The sequence below is a fragment of the Myotis brandtii genome, unplaced genomic scaffold (genome assembly GCF_000412655.1).
Source record: "Myotis brandtii unplaced genomic scaffold, ASM41265v1 scaffold6, whole genome shotgun sequence".
Classification (NCBI taxonomy): Eukaryota; Metazoa; Chordata; class Mammalia; order Chiroptera; family Vespertilionidae; genus Myotis; species Myotis brandtii.
The window spans coordinates 3,881,785-3,893,540 of NW_005370271.1; the positions used below are offsets into that span (position 1 = coordinate 3,881,785).

General features: G+C 54.2%; 1 protein-coding gene across 1 annotated transcript; it reads left to right on the forward strand.

The window, feature by feature from the left end:
* Positions 1 to 69: 69 nt before the first annotated feature.
* On the forward strand, positions 70 to 11,754 carry LOC102243586 (chromosome unknown open reading frame, human C7orf26; the record flags this gene model as incomplete). The annotated part of the gene is made up of 5 exons (XM_014550329.1): positions 70 to 534; positions 3,159 to 3,324; positions 6,768 to 7,292; positions 8,343 to 8,382; positions 11,655 to 11,754. Coding segments are annotated over exons 1-5 (1,014 nt in total), but the record flags the coding sequence as incomplete, so codon positions are not given.
* Positions 11,755 to 11,756: the final 2 nt, after the last annotated feature.

Below are 11,756 nucleotides of genomic sequence, written 5' to 3' on the forward strand. Positions count from 1 at the left end.
ATGTTAGCCGGGCTCCTCGCATCCCTAACGACCTCCCTGGGTCCTGGGCATGGCTCCGCCGTGTGCCTGCTTGGCGCGGCGGTGACAGCCGTGCTGCCCTGGCGTTAGGGAGACACCTTGAGGGCCCCGGGAGGGTGCACAGTGCTGTGCAGTGGCCTTTCCTGGGAGTAACGGCAGAGGTGCCCTCCCTGGCACCGGGCTTGGGGGGGGGCGTCCCCTGGGGAAGGGAGCGGCCCTGTGTTCTTACTGTCTGAATGAATGTGCATGCTGAAGCCAAGTGTCTCATCGCTTCTCCCGGGTTTGTTTTTATAGAGATTGAATTCACTTCAGGAGCTTCAACTTCTTGAAATCATGTGCAATTATTTCCAGGACCAATCCAAGGACTCTGTCCGGCAGATTATTTTCTCGTCCCTTTTCAGCCCCCAAGGGAACAAAGCGGATGACAGCCGGATGAGCTTGTTGGGGAAACTGGTCTCCATGGCAGTGGCTGTGTGTCGAATCCCAGTGTTGGAGTGCGCGGCCTCCTGGCTCCAGGTACTTCTCTGGAAATAGCCTCCTCCCCAGTCCTCGGGGAGGAACGTTCAATTAATTGGGTTTCTTGAGAGGCCTTTGCCACATGCTGTCTGTCTACTTGATGTCACTACCCCGTATGCTGATGCCCCAGACCTATCTTTACATACAAGTAATAATCATTCTTGAGAAAACAGTAGCCTGTGATGGTACATTAGTTTAAAAAAGAAAGGCTCTGTCTTCAGAACAAGTGAAAAATCCCTTTTCTTAGTTGAAAGTGATAGGTGGGGTTGTAAAAACAGCTCTGCATGCAGCCTCAGAGGTAGGATTTGTTTCTTTAAGATCATTACGTGTCATTGTGGCACGTTTGCTGGTCTTCTATACAGTTAGGTCCGTCGGCATGGGTGTTGTTTGCATTGTCCTAGGATGACATTACAGAGTGGGTGGCTGTTCTAACGGAGAGGGACATAAGAGCTTTCCAGAGTATTTTTATTTATTTACTTTTTAGAGAGAGAGCAAGGGAGAGGGATAGAGAGATAGAAACATCAATGAGAGAGGGACATCATCGGTTGGCTGCCTCCTGCACGGCCGCCACTGAGGATTGGGCCCGCAACCGAGGTCCATGCCCTTGACCAGAATCAAACCTGGGCCCCTTCAGTCCGCAGGCTGATGCTCTTTCCACTGAGCCAAACCGGCGGCTAGGCCTCTAGAGTGTTTTAAATATCAAAGGAAAAGTGTCTCTTTACAGTTGATGTTTTGTTAGATGGTATTTCGGAAGATACATTTTGTTTTCCTTTTTTGTTACTTAGAGTCTTTGAAAATTTGATAATCTACTTAGAGTAATAACAGATTTTTAAAAAATGTATTTTTATTGATTTCAGAGAGGAAGGGAGAGGGAGAGAGAGATAGAAACATCAATGATGAGAGAGAATCATTGATTGGCTGTCCCCTGCACACCCCTCACTGGGGATCAAGCCTGCAACCTGGGCATGTGCCCTTGACTGGAATCGAACCCAGAACCCTTTAGTCCACAGGCCAATGCTCTGTCCACTGAGCCAAACCAGCTAGGGCTTAAGTGAGATTTTTATTAATATTCTCAGCGATGCTAACAGAATTTATTGCATCCAGTTTCACAAACCTGTTCATTCCCAAGTTCTTGAAATGATTTTTTAAAATTGTATTTAAATATTTTTTTGTAACCTTTTTTTTTAAATCCTCACCTAAGGATATGTTTTTATTGATTTTTTGGAGAGAGAGCAACATCTATGTGAGAGAGAAACATCAATTGCCTGCCTCTATATCCACCCCAACTGGGGATTGAACCTGCAACCTAGGTGTGTGCCCTGACCCAAATCAAACTCGGCAACCTTTTGGTGTATGGGGTGACGCTCCAACCAACTGAGCCACCGGGCCAGGGCATCTTGTAATCTTTCTTATCATTAAAATGTGTCTAGCAAGCCCTGGCTGGGTAGCTCAGTTGGTTGGAGCATCGTCCTCATACGCCAGGGTTGTGGGTTCGATCCCCGGTCAGGACACATATAAGAATCAACCAAGTGGAACAATAAATCGATACTTCTCTCTAAAATTAATTTTTAAGAATTTTGGTTAGCAAAAAGATACATTTTTGTTTGTAGTACACAGGCAAATCTCAGTGGAGTCTGTGCCTTAATTCTCATCAGCATGATTTCTGGGGCATCTGAATTGATCATGTGCGCTGTCTTTAACCTCAAGATTACCTCTATCCCTTGACAGCCTAGTGAAGTCAAGCTTAGCATCTTGTGACCATCACAGGATTTTCTCTCTCTCTCTCTCACGGCGCAGTCGTGCTGGCATTCTGGCAGCAGGAGAGCAGATCGGAACAGCAGGACAGGGTCTCTGTGGTCTGGGTCGGGGTTTGCCGCACTGGGAGGGGCTGCAGCCTCCTCCCGAGGAAAGGCAGAGGTGGGTGGTGCGGTGTCGTGGGCAGCGTTTAGCCTGAATGGACCGTCTGGCCCGCTGTCTCCTTGCAGTTTGCCCTGGAGGCCACGATGGGGCCTGGGACTGTGGCGTCCCGGGCAGCCGTTGAACGTGGCAGTACTTACAGATCGGCACCTGAGTGCGAGGGAGAAGGCCGGGGCGGGTGGGGATGTAGGACTGGAAAGTGTCAGGGAAGCCTGTGGGAGGGCAGAGCTGTAAGAATGGAGGGGTCGCTCTCACCCCCGAGATAGTTCCCAGACTCTCCGGGGCCCTTTAGGCGGGAGCAGCCGTTAATTTTTACCGTTGGAGTCTCAACTGCAGGTTCACAGAAGGTGTCAGAAATGATCTTTTCCTAAGGAAACTTCGAAGCAAGGGTCGGCAGGCCTTTTACGGAAAGGCAAGATAATATATATCTTAGGCTTTGCGGATCTTGTCGTGTCTGTCACAGCAGCCTTAGACAGTAGGCGAGCCTGTGCGCAGGGCTGTGTCAGGACCACCGCGTTCACAGCAGCCGAGCGGGTGCAGCTGGGCTGCGGGCTTGCGTTTGCCAACCCCTGCGGCAGAGCAAGCCCTCCAGGTCCTTGCCCGCTGGAGGGTTCTGCCGGGGCTGGGGGCCGGGTTTCACCAGATGTGCGCAGCTGCTGGTCGCCAGCCCGCGACCCCCGTGGTCACGCGCTGTGGCTTCTTTGCAGCGGACGCCCGTGGTCTACTGCGTGCGGCTGGCCAGGGCCCTGGTGGATGACTACTGCTGCTTGGTGCCCGGCTCCGTGCAGACGCTGAGGCAGATCTTCAGCGCCAGCCCTCGCTTCTGCTGCCAGTTCATCACCTCCGTCACCGCGCTTTACGACCTGTCGTCAGGTATGTAGCTCACCTGGACTCCCCGATGGATAATGTTTGCCCCTTCTGCCCTTCCTCCCTCCTGTCCACACTCACAGGTATTTTTCCCTGAGCTTTTGAGTTTGTTGCCAATGTCAAGTGCTTAAGCACGTGCTTCCTCAGAACAGGCCCTTCGCTTACATAACCACGACATCGTTGCCGCACCTGAGAATGGAGTATCGAGAGGACACAGTTGGCTGTCTCTCAGATGGCCGGTGTTCAGACCGCCCTGCTGGTCTCAGTTATGTCTCTGGTAGCCTCCTCTCCCCCCGGGGGGTCGGGAGAACGCAGGATCCAGCTCAGGAGCATACATCGCACGGAGCCGTCATGTCGCTTTGGTCTTTAAGTCTAGAACAGTCCCCAGCGGTTAAAAACATGTCTTAGGGCACTGACTGTTTAAAGAGCTCGGGCCTGTTGTTTTGCAGAATGTCCCTCAATTTGGATTTCTTTGTTTCCTTCTGAGAAGAGTCAAATGAAACATTTTGGCAACGGGCCTTCCTCAGTGTGATGTGTCCTCAGTGCCTCGAACTAGGAGGTGGGCCCTCGGGCCTGCTCTCGGTGAGGTTTTTATTTTTATTTTTAATATATTTTTACTGATTTCAGAGAGAGGAAGGGAGAGGGAGAGAGAGATAGAAATATTAATGATGAGAGAGAATCACTGATCGGCTGCCTCTTGCACACCCGACACTGGGGATTGAGCCCACAACCCAGGCATGTGCTCCGAACGGGAATCGAACTGTGACCTCCTGGTTCATAGTTTGATGCTCAACCACTGAGCCACACCAGCCGGGCATGGTGAGGATTTGGAGACTTCCTTAGCAAGATGCCAGAAGAGGTCCTCAGGTGGCCCTTAGATGGCATTGGACTTCAGCTGGGAGAAGCCCTTGTCCCTGTGGTCAGATTTCATGCAGACTCCCAGTGAAGACACCCAATAAAGAGCTTCCCAGCTCCTGTTGAATTGGGGCAAGAGCTGTGGTCCTGATTTCCACTCGGGGCAGTTCGGGCCTCGCCCTGGTGAGCAGCTTGCTCTGCAGAGCTGCTTAGAGCCAATTTTCTCTTCCAGGTTCCTGCTCTGCCCTCGGCTCTTGCCCTCAAGGACTGACAAACAGTCTCCATTAAAAAACGAAAAGAAAAGGAAGTTATTGATTTGAGAGAGAGGGGAAGGGAGAGGGAGAGAAAGAGAAACATAGATGTGAGAGAGAAACATCGATCGCTGACTCTTGGACGCCCCCTCTGGGAGATCGAGCCCACAACCGAGGCGTGTGCTCTGACCAGGAATCGAACTGGTGAACTCCTGGTGCCTGGGATGATGCTCAACCAATTGAGCCACACTGGCTAGGGCAGCTGTCTGTTATCTTGATCTAGTAGCTAATAGCTGTTAGTAGTTGGGAACACTATTCAGGGCTTTGCTTCCCATTAGGAAAGATTTAGTTAAACCTAGTTTACCGCTTCCTAGTTGCCCTTTTAGTCTTCAGTTATTCTAGGCCAGAGGTCGGCAAACTGCGGCTCTCGAGCCACATGCGGCTCTTTGGCCCCTTGAGTGTGGCTCTTCCACAAAATACCGACTTCTGGGCATGGGCCACGAAGTTTCAGTCGCACTGTACGTGCGCGCCCGCACGTGGTATTTTGTGGAAGTTTCAATCGCACAGTACATGCGCGCCTGCATGTGGTATTTTGTGGAAGAGCCACACTCAAGGGGCCAAAGAGCTGCATGTGGCTCGCGAGCCGCAGTTTGCCGACCACTGTTCTAGGCTAACAGGGACAGAAATTGGCCTTAGTACTGGGAAGGGGTTGACTAACATGGAAAAAGAAATGACGTTCAGACAACACCACTAACGTTCTAGAATGGATGTGGGCCATGGTCTTTTTCTCTCCAGCCAGCTTGCTAGTCCGGTGTGTCAGTAAACCGTTTTGTGGAGGTTGATTGACATGTGAAAAGCTGTGCGTACCGAATGTGTGCAACTGCTGAGTTCGGAGAAGCGGGAATCCCCGGCGCACAGCGGCAGCCCTAGAGGGCTGGGCCAGGGCTCTGCCATCAGAATGGCGAAGCTGCTGCCCCCGGGCGCTTCTGGGGGCAGGAGAGATTCCTGGGGAATCAGTGCCTTCAGGGCCACACAAAGGGAGGAGCTCCCCGAACCCAGCAGGACCTCTGAGGCCCGAATGGAGCAGAGAGCTCAGGTCTGTGCGTAGGAAGGTCGTAGGGATTATGTACTCGAGTGCACACATGTACACACAGGCTCACACGCGTAACCTGCCTTGAGGTTCTCGGAGGCGCCTCAGCTTAGGTCGGGTGGGGGGGGGGGGTGTAGCGCATGCCAGAGAAGTGGGTGTGAGACTGGTGTTCCCAGGCAGGAGTGTCTCGGGGGGAATTGGGGATCACACACAGGGTCGCCCACTGTTCATGTTGTCACATAAGAGTCATCGGCAGCTGCTCCCTGCTGTTGCCATCACTTCATAGCAGAAGGAATCGGACTGGTGGGGGTGGGGTGCGGTGGCGTAACACCCAAACACAGGCAGCATCTCAGGAGCCTTTCACCGACGTCTCCCCACCCCCACGTTCTTGTTGTGCTGGCTCTGGCGGGGCTCTGTCCTGAGCTGAGGGGAGCGCAGCCCACTCCCTGCACAGCCACCGAAGGGTATCGCACGCCGATCCCAGGGCCACGCCGATCCCAGGGCCACGCCGATCCCAGGGCAACGCTGTGTGGCCTCGTTAAGAGCCAGGCCACCTGGGGTCAGGCCTGGGCCCACCACATACGTTTGCCGAGTCCTGGGGAAATTACCATCCCTGTGCCTCAGTTTCCTCTGGGGTGGTTTGAGGGTTACATGTGTTCATCTGTGGAAAGGAATTATACTGTTGCCGGGAACATCGTAAGCCCAAAGTCAATATCAACGTTTGTTTTTATTGTTCTTCTCTGTCTAAGCCGTAGAACGTGCCAGGTCCTAGGGTCACAGGAGGTCAGACTGTCGGTTAGACAGGGAGCTGAGGTGGCCCTTGGCAGCTGACATCACTGGCTGATCTCTGCTCCTCGAAGGCCACCGTAACTCGTGCCTGGAGGAGACGCCAACACCGCAGCAAAACGTACTCTCAAGGGAGGGGCGAAGTGTGGTGTGAAGCTTGGACATGAGAGGTGTGGAATTTGATTTAAAATGACACACGGAACGAACTTTCCTCAAGGCCCGGTGGAGTTCTCGGGAGTACACGAGTATTTCTCGAGCCCTGCCTCGGCCAGGCAGCCCTGTCACTGAGGCAGGAGTCCCAGCCTTCGTGGAGGGGATGTCCAGGGAACGGGACAGAAAACAGACGAGCAGAGAAGTAGATAATGTGGGTGTGGGGTGACGAGTACCGTGAACCTAGGGCTCCATCCCCCTCCGCCCACTTCTGTCCCTGGGGCCGGAGACCCTCCTGACTCGGCGTGTCTTTGCAGACGACCTCATCCCGCCGCTGGACCTGCTTGAAATGATTGTCTCCTGGATCTTCGAGGACTCGAGGTTGATTCTCATCACCTTTTTAAATACTCCGATTGCAGCCAACCTCCCAATAGGGTTTTTAGAGCTCACCCCGCTCACTGGATTGATCCGCTGGTGTGTGAAAGCCCCTCTGGCTTATAAAAGGAAGAAGAAGCCCTCCTTGTCCAATGGCCACGTCGCCACCAAAGCCGCCCCGGACTCGGCAGGGCTGGACAGGGACCCCCACCTCCTGTACTCCAAGCTGCACCTCAGCGTCCTGCAGGTGCTCATGGTGCTGCAGGTGCACCTCACCGAGAAGAACCTCTATGGGCGCCTGGGGCTCATCCTGTTCGACCACATGGTCCCGCTGGTCGAGGAGATCAACCGGCTGGCGGACGAGCTGAACCCCCTCAACGCCTCCCAGGAGATCGAGCTCTCCCTGGACCGCCTCGCCCAGGCCTTGCAGGTGGCCATGGCCTCCGGAGCCCTGCTGTGCACGAGAGGTGGGTGGCTCCCTGCCTAGGCCTTCCTGGGGGAGGGACACCACAGTCCACCCCACAGAACACGGGGCTCCTGGGCCAGTACCGAGCGCTGCCTCTTCTGGGACTTCTTCCCGTTAGTGAACGGGGAGGAGGGGGAGACTTGGGACATCCCCAGGCAGAGCACTGTGACCTGGTGTCGCTGTGGCTCCTGGCCATCGCTGCCAGGACTGGGACACCTCGACAGGTGTGAGAGCTTAGTATCTTCCCCTCAGGCAAGCTTCTTTTTCTGCAGAAGATTCCCTTTAATTCCTTTTTTATTGCGGCATAATTTACGTGCAGTAAAATGCATAGATTGAAATGCATAAAGCATTCCCCTCCCCTGTTTTAAGGTTCCTTAATTCTGCATTTTAGTGCTTGATGGCTCTCAGGCGAATGAGCCTGTGCTGATGACACACCTGTGTTTGCCCCCTTTTTTTTTTTTTTTTTTTTGTCAGTGATTCCAGAGAGAGAGGAAGGCAGAGGGGGAGAAGGAAACATTGATGTGAGAGGGAAACATGGCTCAGTTTCTTCCCATATGCGCCCCAACCGCAGATCAAACCTACAACCTGGATACGTGCCCTGACCAGGAATCGAACCAGCAACCTTTGGTGTTCAGGGCGACACTCCAACCAACGGAGCCACACCGGCTAGGGCTGTGCTCCCTTTTGAACCGTTGGCTCCCAGAGCTGCCCGTGCCCCCAAGCTGTGGTCTCTGGTGACGGGTTTCCCTCTTATCAGGCTCTTGCTGCCCTGGGCGGCTGATCTGCCCGGGGAGAGCCCTGCCTCGAGGCCTTTCCCAGCTTCTGACACGTTGCCGATAGAGCTGCCACTTCCCTAAGCGAGAGAGTCTATTTGGGGCCCCGTTTGTTAAAGCAAACGCTGAGGAAAGAGAGAACACAGCTTCTGAACGATGCCAGGGAACTGGAGCATCGGGCAGCATTGCCGTCTCACTGGCCCCTTCAGCAGCCGCCAGAGAACATTCCATCCTGTTTTCTCCGTCCCTTCCTCAATGACCTGTCTCCTTGGTTTCAGATGATCTGAGGACCTTGTGCTCCAGGCTCCCCCACAATAAGTAAGTGCCCTCTCAAGGCTTCTGGTCGGGTGGGGGGTGAAGGGGGGTGCAGGGCAGGGTGGACCCCTGTCCTGGCCCGCAGGCTCCAAAGCTTCTGTATATAAGGAGGCCCTTAAGGACTGATGATAAGAGGGGACAGATATGAGGGCATAACCCACATGAGAGGAAGGCCAAATCGGGGTAAATCAAAGATAAAAAAGGTGAAAAGGTGGTCATCTTGCTGGAGTCGAGGAAAGAAACCGGAATCAACTTAGAGCGTCACGCTCACTCCGCGCTGTGCGTCCACAGCTTTGCGGTGACGTTGGTGCGCGATGCTGGTGACACTGAGCTGGGTAGCCCTTTGGGAAACAGTGCAGAGCCACAGCCCTCGGGCACAGTGTGTCGGTCAGGCCAGCGCCTGGGCATCCTGCGGCACTGCCCGGAGCTGAGCGTGGTTCTGTCTGGTTTGCTGTGGTGCTTGGGTCGTCTCTGCCTGTCTCTGAGCCTCGGTGGATCCCCTTGTAAAATGGGGCACTGACTCACCTGCCTCCGGTGGTTGTAGTGAGGACCAAGCGGGTGACACTTGTGAATTTCTTAGCACGGCCTGCGCCATCTGGGACTCTGCATAATGGTGGTGGCTGTCCTTTGGGGAAGCAGTGATCCTGGGTGGAAAGCAGGAACTGTGGTCGCATAGCTTCCGGGAAGAATTCCCGCCTCGCTGCTTCCTCTCAGTGTGACCTCGGGCAGGTTCCCTACCTCCCGCCTCCGTTCTCTGGAAAGTCCAGAAAGTGACTGTACCAGCCGCATGTCCTGCCTCCTCGTGGGGGCACTGGGAACAATGCTTGTTTTGTTGAGTATCTAAGAAGGGTTAGCTGCTGTCACTTTTACTGCTACTTCCATAATTTAGGGGTTCTACTTAATCTAATTAATTTCACCGACTCTAAGAAGCAAAAGTTATGCACAAAAATGTTTCATGCAAATGCAGTATTATTAGCAGAAACCTGGAGGCAGCCTAACGCTCCCCGGGCGGGGATGCTCAGTCACTGTGCAGTGTGACACCAGAACAGGCAGGTTTCCACTAAAGGTGGTCATGTGGCCAGTGGCTGGGGGAGTGTTAGTGAGTTTGTAGTGTTACCTCAGGATGGAACATTGTATCCACCAAAAGCAGTCACTGTGGCAACTCACTGCGGAAATGTTTTTAGTTCAGCGGTTCTCAACCTGTGGGTCGAGACCCCTTTGGAGGTCGAATGAGCCTTTCACAGGGGTCGCCTAAGACCATCCCTGCCTCCGGTGGTTGTAGTGAGGACCAAGCGGGTGACACTTGTGAATTTCTTAGCACGGCCTGCGCCATCTGGGACTCTGCATAATGGTGGTGGTTGTCCTTTGGGGAAGCAGTGATCCTGGGGTGGAAAGCAGGAACTGTGGTCGCACAGCTTCCGGGAAGAATTCCCGCCTCGCTGCTTCCTCTCAGTGTGACCTCGGGCAGGTTCCTTACCTCCCGCCTCCGTTCTCTGGAAAGTCCAGAAAGTGACTGTACCAGCCGCATGTCCTCCTGCCTCCTCGTGGGGGCACTTGGAACAATGCTTGTTTTGTTGAGTATCTAAGAAGGGTTAGCTGCTGTCACTTTTACTGCTACTTCCATAATTTAGGGGTTCTACTTAATCTAATTAATTTCACCGACTCTAAGAAGCAAAAGTTATGCACAAAAATGTTTCATGCAAATGCAGTATTATTAGCAGAAACCTGGAGGCAGCCTAACGCTCCCCCGGGCGGGGATGGTCAGTCACTGTGCAGTGTGACACCAGAATAGGCAGGTTTCCACTAAAGGTCGTCATGTGGCCAGTGGCTGGGGGAGTGTTAGTGAGTTTGTAGTGTTACCTCAGGATGGAACATTGTATCCACCAAAAGCAGTCACTGTGGCAACTCACTGCGGAAATGTTTCTAGTTCAGCGGTTCTCAACCTGTGGGTCGAGACCCCTTTGGAGGTCGAATGAGCCTTTCACAGGGGTCGCCTAAGACCATCGGAAAACACATATATAATTACATATTGTTTTTGTGATGAATCACTATGCTTTAATTATGTTCAATTTGTAACAATGAAAATACATCCTGCATATCAGATATTCGCATTATGATTCATAACAGTAGCAACATTACAGTTATGAAGTAGCAACGAAAATAATTTTATGGTTGTGGGTCACCACAACATGAGGAACTGTATTTCAGGGTCGCGGCATTAGGAAGGTTGAGAGCCACTGTTCTAGTTGAAAGCAGAGGCCAGGCTGGGAGCAGGAGGGAGCAGAGCCAGGAGCAGGCCTGTCCTGGAGGGGGCGGCCTGAGACGGCTTTCCAATGGGGCATGGCCAGGAGTTGGTCCTTGGAGGCTAAGGGCGTGGGGCTGAGGTCTGGGCAGATGGAGGTTAAGGAGCTCTGCTGATCCTGCTGGGCGAGGAGACTGAAGTCAGAAAGGATGAAACTGGTCAGAGGAAGAAACCCTTCAAGGAGTGTCAGGAGGGAGTGACATTGAATTCAGGGGGGCAGAGGATTTCCGGGAACAGAGCGAGGAGAACGCAGCTGGAGGAGGTGCTGGGCACCTCGGGCTTGGGGGTCACTGAGGGTGGAAGGGGACCTGGGTGGGGTGGGAGGGGACGCCCCTGAGGCCTGGGAGTGAAGGAGCCGGTGGCTGGGGGCGGGATTGGGAAGGGAGTGGCCCCTGAAGGGGTCAGGCTGGGTCCCGCCTGTCCAGGACTCTGGGTGTCCGGGAGCCGCTTTTGTGTCATTAAGGACTCAGGAAGCTGGCCTGCTGCCTGCTTGCTGCAGCCTCAGTCACGACGCCCCTAAGGTAGACAGTTGAGGCTGAACGCAGGCACCAGGCACCGAGGCTGCCCCTGTGGACTGCAGCCCCTCCCGCCGTCCTGTGCCCGCCTCCTGGGCACCTAGGGTTTCTCAGGTCCCTCCCCCGCATTGTCACCTTGTCACATGCAGGGTCCTGGCTCTTCCCCTGCTGGCCCTTCCTCTCTTCTCTGCCCCGTCCCAGTCTCATCCTGTCACCCCCTCCTGCTCCTCCCCAGCCACAAACCACCCTCCGTCTCCCTGTTCTGTTTCCCCGTCTGGGAACCTGCGTGTTCTGTACCCGCCTCCGGTGCCTCTCGGTGCCTGTGTGAGGGCTGTGTGGGCCAGGCCTCTCTCCCGCCTCCCCATGCACCAAGTCCAGGGGCAAGGGCCAGCCCGACGCCGAGTGGCAAATGCCGTCGTCTGGGATCCGCGCGCTAACCCTTCTCCTTGTGTTCGCAGCCTGCTGCAGCTGGTGATCTCGGGGCCCGTGCCACAGTCGCCCCACGCGGCCCTCCCCCCAGGGTTCTATCCTCACATCCACACGCCACCGCTGGGCTACGG